Source organism: Varanus komodoensis, unplaced genomic scaffold (assembly GCF_004798865.1).
Source record: "Varanus komodoensis strain SLA01 unplaced genomic scaffold, ASM479886v1 scaffold49, whole genome shotgun sequence".
Lineage (NCBI taxonomy): Eukaryota > Metazoa > Chordata > Lepidosauria > Squamata > Varanidae > Varanus > Varanus komodoensis.
The window spans coordinates 848,061-873,679 of NW_025336072.1; the positions used below are offsets into that span (position 1 = coordinate 848,061).

General features: G+C 37.6%; 1 protein-coding gene across 2 annotated transcripts; it reads left to right on the forward strand.

Moving 5' to 3' along the window:
* Positions 1–261: 261 nt before the first annotated feature.
* BUB3 (BUB3 mitotic checkpoint protein) lies at positions 262–20,539 on the forward strand. Of its 2 annotated transcripts, XM_044445631.1 has the most exons (8): positions 262–367; positions 5,162–5,356; positions 6,397–6,466; positions 10,732–10,883; positions 14,710–14,868; positions 15,696–15,873; positions 16,178–16,394; positions 20,231–20,539. In XM_044445631.1, exons 2-8 carry the CDS (start codon positions 5,162–5,164, stop codon positions 20,238–20,240), a joined length of 981 nt encoding a protein of 326 aa, XP_044301566.1. In that variant the 5' UTR covers positions 262–367; the 3' UTR covers positions 20,241–20,539. The 2 variants fall into 2 exon arrangements, with proteins under 2 accessions (XP_044301566.1, XP_044301567.1); XM_044445632.1 differs by lacking the exon at positions 20,231–20,539 and having other exon boundaries at positions 16,178–16,398.
* Positions 20,540–25,619: the final 5,080 nt, after the last annotated feature.

The following is a 25,619-nucleotide window of genomic DNA, read 5'->3' on the forward strand; positions in this document are numbered from 1 at the left end:
GAGTCTCGATTCTAAGTGTGCTATGTAAAAGCCAGACCCACAGAAATCGAAAGGACTTCTAGAATAAGTAAACTCATACTCCACCGAGAATGCAAGACCGCGCTGCAGCAAAGGCCGCGAACGATTAACCAGACCCCGTTGCATGTTGGGCGTTGTAGTTCCAGCATTGGCGTCTGCGGCGCATGCGTATAGCTGAGTCATTCAAACCAGCCAATGATCCGGCCGCGGTGCTTGATCGTTAGAGCGGGGGCTGTTGGGAGATAGCAGTGAGGGTGGTGCTCGCGCGCGAAAGTGCGCGCGCGCAGAGTACGGAGACGAACGTGGATTTTGAGATAGGCCCGGACTTTCTGGAACGCTGGAGGACAAGGTAATGGGAGCCTGGGCCCCGTCGCTTTCTCCCCTGGCCTTGTGAGCGAGAGTCGTGTCTCGTCGAGGGGGACGGTGGGGCTTCCTAGCGACCTCAGGTCGCCGTGGGTATGAAACGAGAAATTCTTTTCTCCCCCACCCCTCTTCTTGATCACTATAGCTGAGGGGCCATGCCTCTTTCTCCTTATACGATTCCCTTTTTGGTTACGCTCCTACTTCCTTTCTCTCACACTCATTTTTTTATTCCTCTGTGCCAGAGGAGGTGGATGGTGTCATTCAGGCTGCTCTTCTGGGAATGCTTCATTTGGGACGTGGTTGGGGGGTTCCTTCCAAGTAATTACACTTAAGGATCGGGAGGTCCAGGCCTTCACCTTGGAAGGATGTGCGGGAATCCTCCATGGCATCTTAACAGTGCCCAGTAATGTGCGTGGGAGGCACTATAATGAAACCTTTTAGTAGGAAAGAAATCAAAAGTAATAAATGCATATAGTCAGGAAGCCCGAGGGTTTGTCGTTTCCTTTCGCCCACACTTCTCATTATGCAATAATGTTTTTCCACTTCTCACGATAATTTTTTTGTCTTTATTTCAAGAATTAGAAAACAAGGGTCAGTGGCTTTATGTTAAGATAATACAGGCTTCTGAAATGGCAATAAAGCATAAGATCGGAAAACCAGACCAAAGTTCCATCTTATCTAGATCTTGCTTTGTACAGTGGCCAATCCAGATGCCTTGAGATGCTCAGAAGCAGGACTCGAAGACAGTATTTCTTGCTCATTGTTTTCCCCTGGCGACTGGTATTTAGAGTAATACAAATGTGACTTTGTAACAAAATCTTTCAGGCTGGCCCTGCACTGGATGCTTTGTTTGAATATGTGACTAAAGGGGAAAGTAGAATTTAAAAAAGTAAAAGTATCAAAGGGCAACTTGTCTCCTGTTCAGGGCTTGAAGGGATAGTTTTGTTTGTTTTTAATTTTTTAACATTTAGAGTGTAACCTTATGTATGCTTACGCAGCTGTAAATAGAGTGTAACCTTATGTATGCTTACACAGTTGAATTGGGCCTGCTCCCAGGTAAGGGTGTATAGGATTTAGATCTCAAAACTACAGGCAGTCTGCATGGAGCTTAATGGAGTCTGTGGCTTCTGCATGCTTCTTATACAAATCTTTGCTGCAACAGTACTTCATTGCTGTGTACAGTTCCGATTACTGCAGCTAAAAAAGAATTTTGAGTTGGTAAAAGTGCAGAGAAGAGCAACAACACTGATCAAGGAGTTGGAAATTCTGTGAGAAACTGTTACAGCAGCTGGAATTGTTTAATTTAGAAAAATGGAAAGTAAGGGGAAGCATGACAACAGTTGTTTCAGATAATGTATTGTGTAGAGAAAGTGGGAAAGGTGACATTTTTCTCCCTCTCTCATAGTACTAGAACCCAGGATCATCCCATTCAGTACAGATAAAGGAAATACTTCTTCACAATTTGTATAATGAAATGATGGAGTTCACTCCCATAGGAAGTAGTGATGGTGACCAACTTAGACTCCTTTAAAAGGGAATTGGACAAATTTATTGAGAAATCTATCAATGGATACTAGGCCTCATGGCTGTGTGCTACCTCTGGTATCATAGGCTGTATGCCTATGTACAATAATTGCTAAGGAGTTTGGGCAGAGGGAGCTGTACCTGTCCTGCTTGAGAGATTGTGTTCAGCTGGTTTGCAACCATGTGAATGGAGTGCTAGGCTAGGTTGATCACTTGTCTGATCCAATATGACTTTTCTTATGCAGCAGAGTGCTTAATTAGCCCTGGATGAAGGTCTGTGGGTACAGAGGTATGGGTGAATTTTGACTGAGAATTCACACCAGCCTTAATTCCACCTCTGGCTTGGAAATTTAAGGCAAATTACATTGCAGGTCAGCTGCAGCCTGTTCTTCAGCCCTCAAGCCTGCAACAAGCAGGGTTGTTATATTATTTTCTCAGCCCATCCTGCAATGTTGGTTGTAGGTTTAAATCATTGGATAACATTGCAGGATTGCTTGGAGGTACTCTCTCAGCTTCAGCTCAACCTGTAATAGGGATGAAATACCAGGGGCAGCAGTACACATTCTTACAAACCACACAGTTTGACTTAGAGTATTCTGTGTGAAGTACATTTTCTTGCCACAGAACCTTTCAGCTTTCAAACATGCATTTGTAGGGTTTTTAAAAGCAACAATGAAATACCTACAAAAGAACTGTGTTAGAAGGAGCTGGCATTTTGGGGGTGGGGGGTGGGGTAGGATAGATGCACTGGTATCCATCAACTGCAACATAAAATCATGTATTTCTGTACTAACCTCTAGGAGCAGTTATAACTTTCATCCCTGGAGACATCTAAAATAGCTTCTACCTGTAAATCAGAAAAGTAGTTATCCTGACAGCCAGAGGGTTTGCATGGCATGATAACTCACACTGTGTAGAAAGTTATGCCATGTGGCTCATAAGGCATCTTATCCCTGATGTGCCTAGCAGATAAGTAAGCACACTGGGGACATGGTGCCTCCCCTCCCATCGGTCTTCTTGCAGATATTGCAGGGATAGGCTGAACTAATGTCCTCTTCCTGCTGAAGAACCCACTGACAGTTACAGCACAATCCTGTAAATATTTTCTCAGAAATGAGTTCCAGTAAATTTATTCCTAGGTTAAGTGTTCACAGCACTGCAGTCCTAAGGTTCCACTACCGAGTCATAGTCTGCTTTGGCTACTTTGAATGACACTTTAAGCTCAGGGCTGGCTTGTAAACCCTAGTGCAAACCATGGCTTCAGTTGACAGTCTATCAACCTATCAGTTTCCTCAGGTTGGGAGAATGCAGGAAGCTACCTGGGCTCATGAACCCACATGGTTTAACATATTGTGTGAACCTAGTCAGTGAGAGATGCACTCTTCCCCAGTTTCTCTATCCCAGGGATCTCCACCCTTTTAGGCATGTGAGCCATTTGTCATTTTGAAAAACAGCCCTGGGTGACATCACAAATTGGATGCCATAGGTGATGGGGGCTAATCACAGAAATGATAGGAATGATCTCCCACCCAAATTTTCTGTCTTGGTGTGTGTGCATGAATGGGCACCCTTTCTGCCACCCTGGATTTTCTCTTCCTGGCTCTTTTCTCTCTTTCCTGTCTTTGCCTTTTCTTTCCATCTGTCTCTCAGGTTCCACACCACTGCTTTCTTTGACTCCCCTCCCTCCCTGCCTCTGAATCTGCCTATCTGCCTGCCTTCCTTCTTGCCTTCCATTAGTAGGAATAGGTAGAGAATTGATAGAAAAAAAATCCTCCCTGCTGAAAATTGGTGGCGGTGGGGGGAGTGAATTCCTCACCAAGGACCTCTGGGGAAAGTAGGAGATGAGGTTCACTTGCCTCCAGCCCTTTTTCCGCAGAGAGGATTTTCTCTTTCCTATATAAGATAAAGATTAGATAAGTTCATTGACTTGAATGGGAGTACAAGCTTGCCTTCCCCAGAATTGGCTTGGAGGACCAAGGATCCTATATCTTCAAGGGTCCTTGGTGGGTGGTGACTTCACTGTGCCTCTAGATGGTTTTTTCTTCCATTTAAAATAATGGATGGATTGCTTACTGCTCTCCTCTTAGCGTCCTTGTTTCGATGGTCTTTGATAGGGGATGGACTTGACCTTACTCCAACCAAATTTTGACAAGGAGGACTCCTTCCCTGCCATACAAATAAATGGAAAAATCACAGCATTCATTTACAGCCGGGGGAAAATAGCTTGGTGTGTGCCTTAGCTTGGTTCATCCATGCGCTGTTCTTATACTGTTACCTCTCTTCCTCTATTTTTTTAGCTGCTGATATTTAACTAGCATTCTCTGGCTGTTGAGCACATCGGAGTGTTGTTTTTGTATGTCACAAACATTGAGGTTGCCTGAATTTGCTGATACCTTCTTCTTCTATGTGGTTATTTATTTAATTAGGCAATAACACTCAGATAATTTAACTAGAATTAGTATATGCAAATAGAGCCTTGTAACAAATGTTTCTCTTTCCAGCCACTCAATTGCATTATCTCACCATATCCCCCCTGCCTTTTTAAAACTAGTCTGTCTTGGGATATTTTTCTCTATTTTTGTGATGATTTCTCCATTGATTGATTGTGTGAATGCATGTGTTGGACATATTTGTGCCCAATTCCAGCTACATTTAGTTAATTCCTTTATTCACATATATGGGCAACTTTCATTTCTGTTCTCTTGACCATTTAAAATAGCTTCTTATTGTGAAGCAGGAATTCTCTTCTTTAGTAAATGAGATTTTTCTGAGTTTGTAAATATCTGTGTGTTGTCTACTCCCATTTTATTGCCCCTCCTTCCTGGTTATTTTTTCCCCTCAGCATTATGTGCCTCTAAGTTGGTTCAGATGTTTTTTAAAAAATAAAATTATATATCTAGCTTGGCATTATCCTGACTGTTCTGATACTGTGTCACACAGGTTTCTTTTACTAAGTAAAGTGTTCCCTCACACATTCTTGAAGTATCAAAAGGTAATTGTTACAGCATAGTAGGCATCCGAAACATTTGGAATAGAAGTTCATAGCCACTAAATATAATTACAACAATCATAGTACTTATATTTTATGTAATCTGAGTCATTTACATCAATTTAGTGTTCTATAAACATCAAGGCTCTAAATTGGTAAGATTTTAATAGGATTTCCTAAATTCACCTATCTAGAAATTTTACACAAAGATAATTTAAGGTGATGTTTTCAAATTCCTTAGCTAACTTTTGTACAATTCTTATTCAGATGACTGGGTCAAATGAATTTAAGCTGAACCAGCCACCAGAAGATGGAATCTCATCTGTGAAATTCAGTCCTAACACATCTCAGTTTTTGCTTGTTTCATCTTGGGATACTTCTGTTCGATTGTATGATGTTCCAGCCAACACCATGAGACTAAAGTATCAACATACAGGAGCTGTACTTGACTGTGCTTTTTATGTAAGTCTTTTACTTTACCGCTTAGGTGGTTTTACTTGTTGGAAGCACCAAGGTAGAATGCAAGATGCAATTGGTTTAATTGAACATGGCTCAAAGGTTTAAGCAGGATTTGAAAGCACCATGTGGCATGTATTGCATGTACACAGGCTTTTAATTTCCTCCCTATTGTCAATAGGCCTTTGACAAGAACCCCCTTTACGTGCTCAGAAATACTCTGCATTTTTCTGTATCCTCTCCTCTGAATCTTGCCCTTTGATTAATTATTTGTGCTGTGAGTTAGGGGCATTTTTGTGTTTTGTGCTATTGTGATTCTGGTGTTTTGCTGTGATAGGGAATGAAAAAAGAAAATACTAAGAATGGGCTTGAATTGTAGCAGTTGAAGAAAAGTTATTCAAACAAGTCTTACCTCCTCTTCCTCCTCCTCCTCTTTTTTTTTTTTTTTTACCAAAGTTCCCATATTGAGATTTTTCTAATAATACATTAATTAAATGTAACTGACTAGAATACACTTTTGCTCTCTCTTTTGTTTTCATAACCAATAAAGTATTCCATTCCTGTTTTAAGTGTTGAATCACAGAATGTCATCAAGTTTGGCTATATATCTGAACAATGACTATCAGAATAGTGTAGTCAACCATGTTAAATTATTGAGAATTTATTTTCTAACTTTCATTTTTTATCATCATGTGGGCTGGTGCTTGAAAACATTCCTCTTCACCCAGTGAAGTAGTCCAAACCATTTGCTCAGAGGATGATTGTTAGCACCCTGCCTAGCTTCTTTAACAACTCTGTGATCTACCATGGTACTTTCTGTTCATTTGCACTACTCCTTTGTTTGCCATAAAGTAAAATGAGAACCTCGCTTGCACTAGCTGATTGGATAGTAACCTTTACCCAAACTCTCATATGTATAAGCTCGAAAGACTACTCATAAATAGAATGTTGTTTTGTTGACCTCAGGTGGCATTGAAGAAGTGCTTTTTAAAGATATTTGTTAGTCTTTGGATTGCAGATAAATGAACAATTTTCTTCCTTTGAAGGACCCTACACATGCCTGGAGTGGAGGATTAGACCGACAGTTAAAGATGCACGACTTGAACACTGATCAAGGTAAACTAATCTAGAAGTATAGTAGAATCTGCTGATGTAGGGCAAAACATTCTGTGCTTCAGCAGTAATTGTATGAACCTGAGAATAAACTCACTGGTATTACTTCTGAGAAAATATTTACTTTTCTATACTGAAATAGAAAAGTTTTCAGGCTAGCTTCAAGGGGTTGATATTTATGGTATTAAAAGACAGTTTTCTTACAAAGCTGAGAATTCATATTTCTTTTACTGTATTGTTTTACCAGATCAATCTGATAAACATTGGAAAAATAATTGTTTTATGGAATATTTTCTTGCAGAATGTTGTATAACATGTTTCAGACAATGTGTTCATATGTTTTCAAAAAACTGTGTAATAAGTGTTCAAGTATCAGATCCTCACAGTTCTTGTACATGGAGGACAAGCAAGTCCTGGGCTATAAATTAACACTTCAATTCTCAAATGCAAGAGCAAGATACACTTTGGCATTTAAAGGACTCTATTATTATCATGTGTGAAGGTAGATTTCTGTTTCTTCTTTGCTTGTGAGCTTCCTCTTATTGGTACAGTTGGTGGATCTGTTCCTGTCCTGTTGACTAGGCTTCAAAAGATTGGGAGAAATGATAGAGCAATAAAAAGGAGCTGAAAATATATTTATTTGAAAGGTAAGAATGTAAATTTATTTGAACTGAAAATTGAACCATATTTTAACTGCATTAGTTTCTCTTCATAACCTTTATATAAATCATAATTTAATTCCCATGAATTGGATGCTTTCTTGCACCCCCTAATTCCCACCATATTTTCTGGCAAGCTAGTCACTAAATTATTTTTCTTTCTCTTTCCTTAGCAAATTGATGAGTCCAACATCTGGCATTTGGACACATATCTACACTGCAAGTTCTTGTGAGGATAAAGAATGTGATTTGCAAATACTATCTAATAAATATGTATTTCCAAATGCCATTAGGTTGGAACATGTAAGAAGTATCCTGCAAGCTTACAAAATCCTTCATCAACCTAAGTAAGGAGGACCATGCTGATGAAAGGGAAAGTTTGTTCAGCATTCTTTCTTCAGCAGTCTGCTTTCTGCTTCTGTAACATCAGTATCATTACAAAGAGTTTCTTGATAAGCAACAGTATCCTCAACTAAACAAACATTACAGAAAACTGCATCCAAAAATACTCAGTAGCTTCATCTGGAGTTGAAATGGCACCTGAAGTCTAGGGGGAAAAATTGAACAACCTCTTGGAAGAGCAATAAATTCTTCTGGAATCCCATTACCAATAACTGAAAATGCATACTGGCAAGAAGCTTTTAAATTACTAAGACCATCAGTAATTTAATTTGTCAGGCAGACATTCTTTGAGCAATCCTGTTTTACAGTCAGAACATGAACGTCCAGTGTAACTGGGCAAGGAGAAAGCAACAAAGCACTGTATCTTGTAATATTTTCAGATGGACCGACAAAGTGAGGGAGAAGGAATCCTAAATTTTGTGATAGCACCTCAACCAGTTTTACAGAAGCATTGAAACAGGACTGAACAGACATACTGCAGAGTATGTCAGTTAAAAAATCTGTGGAATCCTATGGAGTATTGGACATAGTATAGCATTTGGTTTGCTGACTGACATCGGATATAATATGAAAGCCCATGGGAGAGCATAATAGATAAGCATCCACATATTACCGCAATAGGATGCCGCCATGCATGTCATGGGCTAACTTCTTAACATGAAACTGGACACCCTCCAAAAGATCTGTAGATTAATAAAATAACTTATAAAATATGTAAAAGCTACTTGTAGCTGCAGTCTTCAAGAAGAAAAAGAATGCAAAGTGACACCAAAATTCTGTAGTGGGACTTGATTGTGGGCAGTGATTATCTCCTCTGAAAGTTGGCTAAAAAATGAAACTCTTCAAGAAACAGTAATAGTTGAAGATGTTGAAGTATCCAGAAATGTGAATAATCCTGTACTTGATGTGGATGTCTTCTGAGCTAAGCTACAGAACTCCCTGAAGAGTCTAAAACCAATTTATACAGTAATCAATACATCTGAATTAGACAATGCACTTTTGTTAGAAATTCTTTACCAAATTGCCAAGATTTGAGAATCTGGTTTTGAGAATCTAAGCGTGTCTTGATTTACGAGTGCAAAATGAAATAAAATGAAAGATTTTATCAAGAAACAGGAAGAATTTTGTTGCCATCTATACAATATGTGCTGCTGCAAATCTGATGGATCCAAGTTTCAGGGGCTGCAGAAGTGTAAGTGATGATAGCACTGAAGCATTTGACTGGCTTTCAAAACAAGCAACAGGCTTTGGACTTGATGCCGGAAAGGTATTTTCAGCTGTTTTAGAATGCAGAGTATCTTCAGGGATTTGGTCCATTGTAAGGATTCTGCCAGACATAGCCCTCCTGCAGTATGATGGCAAGATGTACAACACTGCTTTTGACTCCTTATTTTCTGCCTGGTTCAGATTTCTCCATCTTATGCAGCATGTGAAGAAAACTTGTAAATATTTGGAAATTGTCACATCAAATCAAGAAATAAACTGATGTTTGAGAAGTTAAAGAAGTTTGTTTGAATCTGGGCAAATTTTATATAGAAGACCATGATAGCTGATAAAATAAGAGAAAGGAAGTAGAAACTGAAACTGGCAGTAGTAGTTCAGAAAATGAGACTGACGAAACTATGTTTTGTGAGCTGCCCAGAGAGTCCTTGAACCCCACTTTCTTAGTTCATTTTATGAGAATGAGTACTTTATGTCTGCCGGAAACCATGGAGAAGAGGAGCGGAGATGTGATTTCCTCTGTTTTTATTTATTTTTGCCTGTTTCTCATAAACTGGCAAAACCAATGGGATTCATTATAATTCAGGACACACACACACACCAAAATAAAAATTTGAAAATATAAATTCAGCTTGTCAGTATTGTTTGAATAATGTGCATCTTAATAGACCAAACATCATGATTTTATGTGAAATCAAGTTAAACCTAATGCCATTTATGTTCCTAAAGCAACAAAGTAGCTTTCAATCTGTAAATGGTACTAATTTTGCATATTTTTCAATTTTTGCAAGCATTTATGTTTTCTCTTGTTCCCACCCTGGGGGAGGTGTTCAAATCCAGCATGGCATGGCATGGCTTCCCTTAGATGGGGTGAGCACATTGTGGCACACACTGACAGCTGCGTAACTGTGCTTGAAGTTTGCCTTTGATCAAATTGTTCCAACCTGTGCAGTGTTATGTGCATTTGCTAGCAATAGCATAGTTTGACCTGCTAAGGTGATCTCTTTCAAGACTGATAATGGTTGTGATTGGTAAAGACAAATAGAGGAACACCTGAATATTGGAAAGAAGTCTAGCTGAATGTTAAAAAAAAGTCTCTTATGAAGTCTCTTTATAAAAAAAAAAAAACCAAAAAAAAAAAAAACCCTATACAAGTTAGAAGAAAAGATCTACAATTCCCAGTAAGCCCCAGTTAGTATTACAAGTCTTTTTCAATTTAAACTTGTTTAGAAATGAACCATTACATGGGCTTAATGTTATAAATGAATAGGCATTTTCCACATGGGTGTTGCTTAAAACCTTTAAAGGTATTAGAGAATTGGGATATTGCTATAGACGAAAAAGCTGTTGTTACCCAGAAGCTATTTAAAATAACTTTTAGAGGATTTTTAAAAAATGTACTCATTTGATACTTTCTCCAACATGGGAAAGAAAGGTATTATGGAGTAAGTATTCAGCATCAGTTTAAAAGCTTCTAAAACAGTTTAATACTATAGATACAATGAATAATGGTGTAGAATAAAGGTTTTATTGACAATGTTTTGTTGAAAGTTCCTGATTACCCACAAGTGGCAAAGGTATGAACTTATGTGCTCATGGCACATTTGCTGATCATTAGATCTTTCTAATATGCTATTCATGCTTAGGATTTTCAGAGAAGTCCAGCAGAGATAGGTGCACAAATCTTTTTTGTTGATTTCAAAGTCTCTGCATGGGTACCAGCCCTCCCCCATAAGCTTCTTTGAAACACTGAGTTGATATCTATTAGTCTACATTTAACACTTTAGAACTGTGTATCTATTGCGAAGATTAGAGGATCAAACGTCCTTTGAAAGATGTCTCAGCATGCACATATCCTAGTGAATGGCAGATCAGACTAGGTTACCGCTGTATTAATGTTGTTCTGTTCTTATTAAATCTGACTATCTCTCTGGTATAGCTATATGTGCTAATAGCTATGTGTACTGATATACTTTTTTAAAACAGAAAACCTTGTTGGCACTCATGATGCTCCTATCAGATGTGTTGAATATTGTCCAGAAGTGAATGTAATGGTAACAGGAAGTTGGGATCAAACGGTCAAGTTATGGGATCCTAGGACACCGTGTAATGCTGGAACATTTTCTCAGCCTGAAAAGGTTGGTATTTAAAAATGAAGCTGTGGTCTTATATGTTTTTTTCCTAGGAGTATACCCATTGGACTCAGTGGAACTTCTGAGGAGACATATCAATGTCTGTGACATAATTTTGCATGCAGTCCAGGGACACATTTGAGCACTTAAAGTACCGGTAGTCCCCAAATTACACACATCCAAGTCACAAACAAGCCATACTTACAACTGAAATGCCATTTAGCCTATTACATTTTTTAACATTAGTGCAGAAAATCGTCATCACAGAGAAAGGAAGAGGAGAGAAGGAAGGCCTCCAAAGCATTACCATAGAGAGAGAGGAAGCTAAAGGACAGAGAGGGTGGCCTCAAAAACATGCTTTCCTTCTCTGCCCATCTGGATAGGGAGATATCTCTGGCATTTCCTTGCTGCAAATGGGGGGTACTGGTGAGTTTGGGTGGTGTGGCAGGGGGAAGTGGAGCTATGTACTGCTTTTCCACTTTCATGGTGGTTCTTTGCCCCTAACCTGCATGAATGTGGAGGACTGCTGATACGTGATCTGACTCACAGTTTGACTTAATAATGAATTTCCATTTCTGTAGGAACAGAACTTGTTCATAACCCAGGGACTGCCTGTATAATATGTCTCAGATTGGTTCATTATTTGTAGTGAATATATGGAGGGAAAATACTGCTAGTGAGCTTTAAAATACCATAAAAATACAGTAACTACTTTATTAAACCTCAACAATTAATTCAATCTTCATAACCCCAGAAAACCTAAGGGCATGGTTCAAAGCAAACCAACCATGAGTTATTAAGAGTCTTTGACTTAAGAACTACTTCCTCCTTTTTCCACACAAAGGAAAGCTTGGCATCTTCCATTAAATTGTAGTTTAGTTTTCTGTTCTGTTCAAATGTAGAGAAACTGGCACAAATTAACAAGTTAAGATATCAAACCAAGTTAGAAATACGTTTTTTCCCCTTAAGCCTGATCCAGGCCAATTTCTTCGTACATAATTGCTGTGAGTATAGCAGGGAGTTCTCTTAAGCTAAAGCTGTATCATAGAAGCCCATTTGCAGCATTGTCCATATTGCACGGTGGTGGTAAGTCACTTAACATTGGAGCGAGGATAGAGGTATACAAAGATAGTTTTGCTGGTATATCTGTTTGGATATAGGTGGAGACTTAGATCTGATTCTGGGTGAAGCTCAGACTCCCAGTTAAGAGTCATAGGACACTTCTAGGCTCTGTGCTAAGTGTGTGCAAGTTACACTGGTTGCCAGGAATATTTTAGGCTGGTTGGACAATTGCTGCCCTACCTGAAGCCACAGTGATGCATGCCTTGATCACATTCAGATTAGATTGCTCTGCTGCACTGTTAGATTGCCCTTGTCGATGTTTCATAAGCAGTTGCTGGTTAAAAATGCAGCAGCTAGAACACTTGTGGGAGCCAGGCAGTTAGCTTGCATTGCACCTGTTCTGAATATACCTGTTGTCTATTCATTTTTGGGATCAATTCAAGGTACTGGTCTTCTTGTCCTTTACAGTCCGAAATGGTATGGCGCCACATCTGAAGTACTGTGTACAGTTTTATGAACCTGCTTAAGCATGAAGATCAATGTTGAGGGCCCTGTTTGTTGACCTGAGAGTAAGATAATTGGTTGGCATGTACTAGGGACAGTTGTTTCTCAGCGGTGGTCTCACATCTTTGGACTTCTGTAGGGAGTTGTGTGGCCTCATCACTGCTGGTTTAACACCTACTCCCAAAATTTTGAATATTCCAGTCCCTGTGTTGTTGAATTGTACTGTACCTAAAAACAATCTGTTGCTTGCTCTGTGTGTGTGTGTGTGTGTGTGCGTTACATGTAATTGATTTTTTAAGTGTTTTAGCATCTTTTAAACCACCATGTGAGGGCACTGTGCTTCAAAAGGCAGTTTAGCAATAATCAGGAAGCTTAAATATTACAACTCAGTTATTTTTATCTTTTCTGTTCAGCGTGAGTGAGAAAGTCAAAAGTGGCTGGTTTTCAGCCTGGACTAGCTTTGCCTTAACAAGCAAAAGGAGTTGGGCGGGGGCGGGGGGGGAGGGTGACAGGAAAAGTTGTGGCCAACAATAACCCTTAAAGAATAATTTGAACTATGTAACTTATTTTACTATATTCTCACAATCTCATGGTAAGAATAAATGCATATTTTAACAGAAAAAGATGAGATAAGGTTTAAGTAGTTCACCTCACTAGGCAGTGTCTGTATTGATAGTATTCATTTAGTTTTATATGTGAACTCTTGCTAGTCTTTCCATTTTCGTTACCAGATGCATGCAAGTGTAAAACTTTATTCTAGATTTTGTCACTATTTAAATACTTTCTAGTTATAATAGCATACTGTCTGACTGGTCTACATAATGTCTGAATAGCTCAGTACTATAGCCACTATACAATCTGAATCTGTTAGGAAGAACTTTGATCAGAATAAAATTGCATTGTTTTTACTTGTGATTTATAGTTACATATAACATGTAGAAAACTGTGATGAATTGCTTGTAGAATGCTATATAACAGACAGCCACACTGAGTCAGGCCTCATATTGGTACAGGAAGGTTCATTATGTCACTTTTTGTTAATAGTGTCTCTGATAAATGTGTACACCTGGCCTGCTTCGTGACATTGGTTTCATTTGATTTATGGTGGTGGGGTATAGAAAGAATATAGGTGTGACTTCAGTTTGTTTGTATAAAAGATTTAAGATAGTTAACATCCCTTCGTGTATATACTTTTCTTTAATGCTCTTTTGATGTTAGAACACATTATAAACTATAAATTCCCTTTTGTGTAATGATTTGATTTGTCGTTGGCATTTGGGCTAATGTCATTTTGTTAAACTTTGAAATACAAATGTATAATTTAATTTATGTTTAGGTTCTGTAGAATGCAAGGTTGTATAATTGGGTACCAGATTGCTTCGTAAGCAAATGAAACAATAACAAGGTGTGTCTCTTTAAAGGGTTGTATAGTTTGAAAGAACTAATAAATGTTAAGAGTTAAATTTATTGGAGTTTTACAATGTCTTGCTAACCATCCTTTGAATTCTTTTTATCAGTTGTAAAGGCTGAGATACCATGAGTAAACAGTCTGATATTTAGTGTAGCATAGTTTTAGTCTTTAGTTTTTAGTTTTAGGTATTCCTAGTTTTTCTGTCTGTTCACTAAAAAAGCTGAATTTTTTTTCCTGACTGACCTTTTGGAATACAGAACACTTAACAGTATATTTGTTTCAGATTTATTCATATGGTTTTCATGAAGATACAATTAGACTTGTACATCCTGAAATCTTCTATGTTTTGTGCCTCTTCCTTCTTGTACATGAATTCTTTCTCAGTGGCATTTTACTTCCAAAGCATAACCATGAATGTGTAACTTTGTGAGAAAATCATGGTCAGTTCAATAACTATGATTCCTGAAGACAGCCTTTGCCCTTCCATTGGTTGATTGGAAGCTTCCAAGTCCAGATGCTTCCAATCATTGAGGGCACAATGAATGGGCCTGCACTCTTAAATGCTACTATGCCATAAAACAAAACAATTCAACAAATAATTGAACTGTTGCATTAAAGAGTCCAAATCCAAAGAAACAGAGGAAAGCTTTAACCTGGGCTTAGAAGATGACAGTATTGATTCAGTACTAGAAAGAGCATTCTATAAAGCATTGGGGTATTTAGCATTCTGCAAATATCTGCTGCTGTTACATGTGTTAATGGAACAGGTCATCATTTAACATCCCCTTTATGTTGTCCAAATACAAATCCCATTATTGGAGAGGTAAAAGGTAATATTGCTGTATTTTTTCAAAGGTGTATACATTGTCTGTGTCTGGTGACAGACTGATAGTGGGAACAGCTGGTCGGAGAGTTCTTGTGTGGGACTTACGGAATATGGGCTATGTTCAGCAAAGAAGAGAATCAAGTCTTAAATATCAGACCCGTTGCATCAGAGCATTTCCTAACAAACAGGTATATAAATTGAGCTATAATACTTCATATTTAAGCCAACTGAAGGAAAAAAATGGTTTTCCTTGCATCTTTCATGCTTTTTCCTTCAAAGGTTTAAGTTTTGCTAATTATATTGCTGTCTTCATTACTGTCTCTAAAACAAATGTTATATTTGCTTAGCTTTGGAGATTTTGAAACTGCTAATGTAGTTGAAAACTATAATAACTTTAATATAGCACTTAATTCCAGAATTATCATAAAGAAGTCTGAATTATGCAGGAACACTAGACTAGAATAAATGCTAGGTTCTAGGAAAATAAGTGTTCTAGGAAATACTGTTACAGGGACTGGTTGAAAACTATTTACTTAGGAGTCATTTCTGGCTGGAGATGACTCTTCCCTGTACCTATCAAAGCTGCCAGGGGTATTAACATATGAACAAGCGTCTTTGTTTCTCTTGTCATGTTCTTCTCTAGGGGTCAATATAGTGTCTTGCTATTTTTTTGTCTTTTTGAAGGAAAAAACTAAGAGGTGTTTCAAGACAAATCGTAAGAAAGAGAAAATGTAGAATTGTTTTATGCAGAGGAGGCATTCAGTGAGTAGTCTTTTGGTGGGGTGTTTTCACACATTGGTGAGTTTCTTTTACTAGTGTGCACTCCGTTTTCATAGATGATGTCAGAATTGAAATCTTTACAGGAGACTGTGGTAAAGAAACAATCTACATTTGCTACTCTCTAGGACTCAAGGCACCTGTTTTTTTTTCCTGGTTTAGAGCAGTTGCCTTAGGGAAAAAAAAGAGAAAAAAAGGGGTCATAGCAGTAAGTAAAGTTTTTCTGTGTGTCCCATAGGGTTATGTGTTAAGCTCTATAGAAGGTCGTGTTGCAGTTGAATATTTGGACCCAAGTTTGGAAGTACAGAAGAAAAAATATGCTTTCAAATGTCACAGACTGAAGGAGAATAACATAGAGCAAATTTATCCAGTCAATGCCATCTCTTTCCACAATGTCCATAACACTTTTGCTACAGGTAATATGAAATTTTGTCTTATCGCTGGGTGTTGATGATCAGATACAAAAATTCTGTTGTAATATATGTCTTTTCGTGTGAAAAGCTTTAATTGACTCCTTTAACAATTTATACTTTAAGTAGGAACTGAAAGTTTCAATGTCATAATTTAGTAGGATTGCTATCTTATATAACGTGATTGGTTTTGGTGCTCTTTCCATGGTGTATATAGCTGGAATTTCCTTGAACTGTTAATACAAGCAGTAAAATATATAGAAATCAGAAATGTTAGTTCCTAATAGTGTTTTTCTTCACACATTTATAGGTGGTTCTGATGGCTTTGTCAATATTTGGGATCCATTCAATAAAAAGAGACTCTGCCAGTTCCACCGCTATCCTACCAGCATAGCATCACTGGCTTTCAGTAATGATGGAACTACCCTTGCAATAGCATCATCATATATGTATGAAATGGATGACATTGAGCATCCTGAAGATGGTATCTATATTCGCCAAGTGACAGATGCCGAAACAAAACCTAAGTGAGTGTGCTTCACCTGTATTTGAGCTTTTTCTAGCATTTATTCTAGGATTTATTAATTTTCCTAAATTCATGAATAGGGTTATTGATTTCTGTTAGATAGCTCAGCTTGACAGTAGGACTGGAGTTGATTTTATCTTGTTCTCTCCAAGCTTTCAATATCCGTAGGTTGATAGATGGGTGGTGGATAAAATTGTCTACTTGTTTTGTAGGAGAATGTCAAACTCATTCTTTTTGGTCACACACTATTATATGAAGCCATGGAATTATTATTAGCTCATTCCTTTAAAATTAAGTTGAAGAGTTCAGGATAACTCATGTGGCCAGTGTAATTATATTGCATCTTTCAGATTTCAAACTGTTAGCAGCCTTTTTTGTAAATAGATCTAGACTTTCATTTACAATACACGGAGCATGAGATGGTCATAGTAACTTTGTAGGATTACCAGGAAATGATTTTAAAGTGGCATGTGTAACTCTTTCATGTCCAGTATTTGCTACTTTTGCAAGGAAAGGTAAGACTAGCTTTTGTAGTGTTGCTGGAGTGCATTTGGTCTAAAGCTATATATATAGTGTTCTTTCCCTTACCTACTATGCACATTCAGCTTTCCTCCAGTCACTTTTGCCAGTTGAATGTATTATAGAAAATGCATATCCTTATAGTGTTTGAATGGATATTTTTCATCCTTACTTCCCTACAGCTGTATTGTAGCCATTAGCATATATGGCTTCAGGAAGGAAAAAAGGAACAGGTATAACTGCTTATAGGGAAAGAAAGTTACTTAGTCTTTATGTTGTAGTATATGTAAAACAGTAAGCCCATCTTAATATCAAACTCACCATTCTCTTATACTGTGTGTGAAAGAGAATGAGTCAGGGATTTAGACATATGCAACATCCATAATTTGCAGCCCTTGTTTGAACAGGCTTCCTTCTGTACTTTATCTTTTTGCGTGTGGAGCACTTCTGTTCACTGAAGCATGTGGGGGCAGGGTTCTTGTAGGTGGGAAAGCTTTGTGTGGACTGATCTACTTCTCTCTGTAAGAAATTGCGAGATCAAGGTGACTGAGTGCTCTCCCATTTGATGTTTTGTTACTTGCTGTTCATTTCATAAAATGTTCCAAAACTAGATAGGTAAAATAGAACGACATTATTGAGTCTAGGGGTAAAGTTCTTGTCAGTGATGAATGACAGGCTCTAAGCTTTTCAGAATAGTTATTTTCAGCAACATATAATGCATACCAACAATAAGCTGGTGGAGACATAGATGATCTGTGAGTTCCGAAATTATTATCTTGGTTTTCCAGAGAGCCTTTGCTCAAGGCAACTAATGGTAAAGTGTGAAAACAAAAACAACAAATTGGTGCAATAAAACAACTAAAATAATTTTGTATGGAAGAGCATTATGTTGAGTTGCTTTCTTTGATGGGACTTCCACAAGATAGGTACTATAATAGAGAAGATCTTTTGTCACACTTCAAGAAACCAGTGGGATTCTTAGTGGTGTCTTCCGTGAAGACCTAAACATGGTGGACTTCAAATAGGTATATATGCTCTGAATCTGTTGGTCCTGTCAGCAGCCCTCTTTTCACTGTGAAGCATAAGTCCTGCTTGCTAGTGGAGGAGGGAACAGAATGGGGAACAAGTTGCTGGTTATATCTTGGAACATCAAATTACTGCTTGTACTTGGGGTCCCAAGGTTTTTATGTTCTTTTTAATCTTTGTAATTTTCACTTTTCAAAGGGTGTACAGTAAAAGTCCAGAAGTATCCAAGGAGCGTTTTACTATAGGAAAGGAAATCAAATTATTCAAGTATGATACAAGCAAAAAAAAAAGTAAATCTAAAAATTAGATTGAACTGACATGTGCAATATAAAAGTAGTATGAAAATATCTGAACTTGTTATCTAAATTCCACCCCTATTTACAAAAATTAATAGAAAGTGTCCAAGTTAATTCAAAATTCACTCCTTTGTTTATCTGCAGAGATTTACTCTGGATGTATTTGCATTTTTTTATACTTCATGTATTATCTGATAGGAAACATAATAAATATATCATGTAACAGCTGCTAGGATCTTGGCACCAGTGAAGAGGCTTTGAATAACATTATAACGACTTTCGCTTATAGAACTATCCATTTATACTTTCAAAATTATATATATAAGGTTGAATTAAATCATGCCTGTTTATGAAAAGAAGGGTTTCTTTCATTCACAAATGGAAACAGCTTTCAGCCTAGCTTCCCATTGGAGAAACAGGGCTAAAAGTGATGTTTGTGGATTTTTCCTCAGTACCACCTCCTGCACTGTTTGAGGAGGTTCTCCTGCCCTCTAGAGCAGCATTTCTAGTGGCATAAAGGGAAGGGAGAATCAGTAAAATTGCTTTCTGGAACTCTGCTGAGCTTACTCATCAATCCTAGTGCTGTTTACTAAATGCAACTCCCACTGAACTTAATGAGATTTACTCTACTGTAAGGGAGTGTAGAATTCTAATTGGATTACATAACCCTGCAAGCCCTGTTGATTTTAATGAAACTAATTTTCAGCTAAGCATGTATGAATTGCAGTCTAAAGCATCTTTTCCCCATGTATATCTTGCCATATGATAGCTCCACCACACTGAAATCTGTTAAAGTTGTCCCAACTGTGCAACCTTGTGTCAAGTTTCCTTAAGGTGCAGATGAATAAATTCCATGAAATATTTTGCAAAGATTTTTCCCCTTTTTAATTTTTATTTTGATAAGACAAGTTCTCCAAATATTTTAATTTAGAATATCAAAAGAAACTATTAATCATTCTTAATTTTCCAGTTTTCTAAGAGCCGACACTGTACTTTTAGATGCAAGCCTTAATTTCCAGCCCTGGCTATGCACTGTTTTCCACTATATTCTGTTTATGGTGACACAAGTACTACTTGCATGTGTGCATGCAGACACACTTTCATTCTGATTTTTTTTAATTGATCCATTCCACCATTCCACTTTTTGTTAACAAGGGCGTTCCTGCAATTTACTTGCATTAATGAGAATTGTAACATGGGAACAGCCTTTAGTGGATTGAAGACCTGGCCATATGACTTTGACTTCAGCTGTTTCTATCCTTGTGTTATGTTTGCTAATTATAGGGATGGTTCATTCTGCTTTCTGAGGAGGTTAATCTACAATTAAACAATATTTCCTCTTGGCTGTCCATTATTTTCTAAAACAGATGGTTCATCATTTCCTGGGCTGTTAAACACAGCAAGGTTACGGTTAGACTCTTGGGAATTAGTTAGTTTTGAATCATATTACAGGATGTAGAATTAAAACTAATAAGAATAGTACTTAATATCATTTTGTGGCTGCAAACAATTATTTATTAGCAAACAATTGATCCCAGAAGGGCAAATTGTTTGAATCGGTAATGAGCTGAGACAAGGCAGAGCATATCTGTGTATTTGCAAAATAATTGTAATGTAATTGGAATGCATTTAGACAGGCATCTATTTGGACTTGTTTCTTTGTATAAATGAATTTCTGAAACATTAATATGTTTTTTGACATGTTGCTTATGCCAACCTTCAACCAGATGTTGAATTCTTAGAGTGATCCATGGAAGTAAATTTGTACCAAGATCTAAATGACAGTGTCTCCTAAATTAAAGCCTTTCTGCTACTATTTGAAAGTTTTAAATTAGCATAATTGTGCTATATCAATGCTTGAGAAGTTTAGAAGTGCAAGGAAGTAGTGAGCATCTTTTTATTTTTAAATTCTCTTCTAACCTGTATATTTTGTTGAAAATTCATTTGGGTTGTTATGTTTCAGAAAACTCTCTATTTTCATATCTCTTTATTGCAGGTCTACCTAACTTCTGGCCAAAAGCTTCAGTGATTTCTTTCTCTTTAGACTCCTTCATCTGCTTATGGCAAGATTTGCATAGAATTAAATGAAGATCTTTCGTTGAATGCTTTCACTGAAACTAGTGTTTGTCATCCTGCATACTCTATATTCTTTTATTTTTAACATGTCCAGGAATTGGTGTTGTCCTCAGCTTTAAAAGTAAATGTTTCCTTAACCCATTCATTCCTTTAAAATCTTTTTGTAGTTGAGCACTTGTATATATTTAATAATGTTTCCACTATCTGAATAAAGACTGTTTTCCAACAACTAGTGTTATTAATGTATTTTATAAAATTTCACTGTGTATTAAATGGAAGAAACATTCTCATGTTAATTTTTATTTCAGTGGAAAACAACCTTGTACTTTCCAGTTGTTTGGAACTAGAATGTTGGACTGGGACTCAAAAAAGAGCTGTGTTTTAGTTCCCCTTCTTGGTCATGAAACTTACTGAGTGATTTTGGGATGGTTTCTGACTCTAAGTTTAACCTGCCTTATAGGATTGTGGTAAGGAATAGAATGGAGAAGAGGAATGTAAGTTGCATCGGGCTCCTTGGAAGAAAGGGTGGATAAATATGTATGAAAAAGAAATTTAAAACTGCCATAATCCTTGGTCATGCCAGCTGGGGCTTATGGGAATTCAAGATTAAAACATCTGAAAAATAACAGGTTGCTTATTTCTGCTGTGTTGTTTTGTTGGGCAGGTTCTGCAGCAAGTCACATCTTTAATTCTGCGATGCAGAAAGAAGCATCTTGGCAGTAGTGGGTTGGCTTACTATTGGCCTATGCTCTTAGCCTGAGAACCAGAGAAATATGCACTGTATATCTATAATACTTGGATACATTTTCATTTTCAAATTAATATCAATCTACATGTTTAAGGAGTAAGCAGCTGAAAATTTGCAGGACTGGGGAACTGGTGAATGTAAAGTTGAAGTATTACGATATGTCTAAACACTGATGTCTGCTTTGAGAAGTGATTTTTTGGAAAAAAGTTTAAACATGCACACCACTGCAGAAAGAGTTGCATTCATGTAGTCCTGCCCAGTCTCCATTAAACTGGATTTTTTTTCTTTTTAAAGGTGCAATGGAGTTATGCAACTTCATTTAATAGCATTTGTTTACTATAACTGCCCTTCCTGATAAAGGACAGTTGATGGCAGACAGTCCAATTTGTGAAGGGAGTCCAGCTGGGCCAAGCCCTGAAAAGAAGTTCACCTGCTTCTCTCCTTGTGGAATCCTTTCCACAAGTTGGTACTTAATGCTTACTAGTGGATTTGGAAATGTGTGATACCAAGTCCACTGAAACTCTCAAGGGGAAACTTTCCATCAGTTGCATTAAAGAATATTTCTCCATGTTCATTGTAGTTAGGTACTACACTTGATAAACCTTTTGTTCTTAATTGCTATTAAAATTATGCACAGCATCTTAAAACATATATGAATATTGTTTTTAGATTCAGAATGGTATTTTTTCTCACAAACAAAACAGAGCAACATACAAATAATTGTGACTAAATAGTAATATTCTGAATTTTTCAAGTATGAAAACACTTGCAAATACAAGATTGCTTCACAAAAATGTGATGTCAAGTTTCTAAGAAAATAGCAGTACTTGAAAGCTGGAAATCAAGGGGATGCGCGGATGCACATCAGCTGTCAGGAGTTTAGGCAAGGAGGCCTCATCTTTTCAGAAAGCTGCTGTTGGAGGTAGAATATAATCTGTATTTCAAGCCACAGTGTGTTTTGGAAGTAGTACTTTGCCCTCTTGCTGGGGCAGTCAGTTGGAGATCTTGCATAGAAGAAATCTTACAAGACTCTCTTTGGGGTATTCTAGGGATATGTGCATTTTACATTCTCTTTTAAAAGTGGGTATGCATTGATATGGTCTTTAAACAAATTGGAGTTGAATCACAATTCTGCAAGAACAAGAGCCAAAGTTATATTTTTGCAAATTAAACACATTTACAGATTTGCTTCCTTTGCATAACTTACACTGCTTTTCCTAGCCATGAGACAGGCCATGAAGCATTGTCCATTGAAACTTGTAGCACCTTGCCCTCCAGATTTAAGGTTGCACTAAATGGTGTTCATACAAATCCAAGTTTATGAAAGCTAGAACCCACTGAGATTCTTGGGATGCTTAATTTAGCAGCCAGCTCCAAATGCCATGTCTCTGCATTAGCAGAAAAATACACATCTACAGTTTAGAATGCATGTGAATCTGTGAAGTAATAAGTTATACTTTGCTGCCTTTTCCCTTGAATTTTGTATTGTAAATAGTCCCAATTCATAGAGTTGCTTTTATTATGCAGCCTTTCAGGTAAGGCTACTGTAGGTTATCTTAGGGAATGCATTCACAGTAAATGAGTTTGTTTTTTTCCTCCACAAGAATTAGGTCCAGGTTGCATAAATCTCCTTTTGAGAGTATTGTTTACTTATATGTTTGTAAGCTACTTCATGGAGGAGGAAGAGGCCAAAAATACTTCAAGTGACTGACTACCCTCTTTTGGACAAGGAGTGGGCTATAGTTCAAGTAGTAATTATTCTTGTGGGCCCACTACGAGTTTAGTGCTAAGTAGATGCCCTTGTTCACTGGAGGTTGTTTAGTCATTTTCTATGTAAGGAAGGGCAATTTAGCATCTCACCTGCTATTCAGGTTCCAATGCCTTATTTAGTAGTTCTTGCTTAATTGCATGTCCTGACACATGTACCTTAATGTGTGGATCATGTCTGAAGTTTTGTGTCACTCCTGGAAGCATAAAAAGGGTACTATAGCCTATTATTCTCTTCTTCAAATACACTGATAGTGTGGACATAGCTTGTTTTTTTAACTGGCTCAAATTATATTGAGCTTTGTGTCTATTCCATTCTGGAGGGAGGGGGTGTTAATGGACCCTCCAATTTAATGTGCAAAAAATGTGCTGCATCTGTGCTCCCAGAATAATACAACCTTAGAATTAAGTTTTTGGAATAGAATATTTTTTCCAGTTGATTCTCTTGTGTCTCATGTGAATATTAATGCAATGTATTAGTGCAGTATTCACTGTTGCCACAATTGTCAACCTTAGGAAATGATTGGTGTAGTTTTATAATCTGTCAATGTATTCTGGCACACTAAACTATAGCATTAGTACTATTAAGTATTACAGTATATTGATAAATGGCTCACTAGACAGTATCTTCAGACACCACACCAAAAAGGATGAGAAAACAGTGGATGAGGGGAAAAAAACTGGGAGGGAAGATTGATATAGGAAAACATATGAGGACTTTAAAGGGGCCTAGCTAATAAAGAACATTCTGAACCCCATTTGGCAGGGATCATGGCAATAGTTCTAAAAAACAAAATGCCAAAGCAAGTAAGTGGGATCTCAGCAGGTATGCGTTTTTCTTACCTAGCATTCATATGCCCACAGTTTACAAACTACATTTGAGAGAATGGTTCTTACAGTAAGCAAACGGGAACTTGCATAGCCAATAAACCAAGACATTCTGGCATGACACAATGATAAACAGGATGACAGCTGTGTTAGTAACCAAGACAGAAATATATGTAGTAAAGATACAGGCATTCCTTCTATAAGAAGGCAATGAATCTTTCTTTTAGTATCTATCTTCTAGAAATATAAAGGCAAAGGTTTGGGAGCAGGAAGAAATCATACGCAATGAGCTTGCTTTCTCTTGTGTGAGAAACGGCTGAACAAAGAGGATATAGAGACTCCTGATGAGTGTAATTGAGTTCTAAAAAGCTCCTTAAGTCATTGCTTCTTGCTGAATGGTCAAGGGCCTTCCAGAGAAACATGGTCATAGCGATCATCCTAATGGACTCATCCATCATCCTTGGCTGCATGCCGGGGTAAAAAAGTCACAAGATGTCTCAAGAAACGGATTATGATACTATGGTATTGGAAACCAAGTGGCATCTGTGCCCTAAATGGTCTGCTACTTACTACACTTACAAATGTATAGGTAGTCTTGCTCAGTTCATGAGAAGAGTCACTGTGCAAAGCTGTAGATCTATTAGTGTGTTTTCCGTGGTTGTATACAGGTGGAATTTGTGCGGAATGTGGCTCAAATATTAGATACTGACACAGCTTTTAGAAAATCGTGGATAATTTTTTAAAGTAAACATTTTAACCTTATCTATTGCACCAATATCTTGAAAACATATGGACAAATTGTGGTGAACAGGAATTGAAAACAAAACAGCCTAGATCATACTGTCCCTGTACAAATATGTGGTGTTGCCACACTTAACAATGCTGAGTGCACTTCTGGTCACTGCACCTTAGAAAAGGTTAGTATAGAATTGGGAAAAGTGAGAAAATGCTTAAGGGGCTGGAGCAATTCCTCTGTAAGAAATTATTACAATATCTGAGATTATTTAGCTTAGAAAAAAGACAAGGGAAGAGATATCAAATGTACAACATTATGGATTGTGGAGAAAGTGGATAGAGATATATTATTTTTCTCCTCATAATATTGGAGGCAAGTGATGGGTGAGAGAACCAGAGCAAAAAAGGCAGACGACTTCTTCATACACCATATAGTAGTGATGATCATTTGGATTAGTTTAAAGGGGAAATGGACAAATTCATGGAGAAGAAAGCTATCAAAGGCTAGTAGTGCTGATGGCTGTATGGTGCCCCCAGTAGTAGAAGCAGTATGCCTATATAAACCAGTTGCTGGGGTATATGGGTGGGAAGGTCCTCTTGTACTCATGCCCTACATGTGGGTTTCCCATGTGCAGCGGCTTGGTCAATGTGTTAACAGAATGCTGGACTGCTTACCCTTGATGGGTTCCCTCAAGACTCTCATGTTCATATGGACAGCATCTTCAAAGCACTCATTTTTTTAAGGATAGGAAGGCATGATACTCCATGTAGCACATTTACTTTTTCTTGTCAGATTTTCATTATTTATCCAGATTTTTACTCCTACTCCCAAGTTGTCTCTTGCAAAATTTGAATTGCCAAACCAGCAGTCAACAGGATCACTCAAGGAGAATGGATATGAGGGTTCCAGCTGCACAAGCTCCTCAGCAAGTGGTTGAGTATGCAGACATACTATCTCTGATAATAGAGGTAGCACATGGCAGCTACTGATAGCTACCTCTTCCATAAATTTGTCCAGTCTCCCTTTGAAGCAATCCAAATCGGTAGGCCATTACTGCTTCCTGTGGCAGTGAATTCCATATTTTAATTATGCATCATGAGACGACGTACTTTTATCTGCCCTAAATTTCTCATCAAGAATCTTCATGATATGACCCCAGGTTCTAATATTATGGGAGAGGGAGAAAAATGTTTTCTCCACTTTCTCCATACTGTAATTTTAAGCACCTCT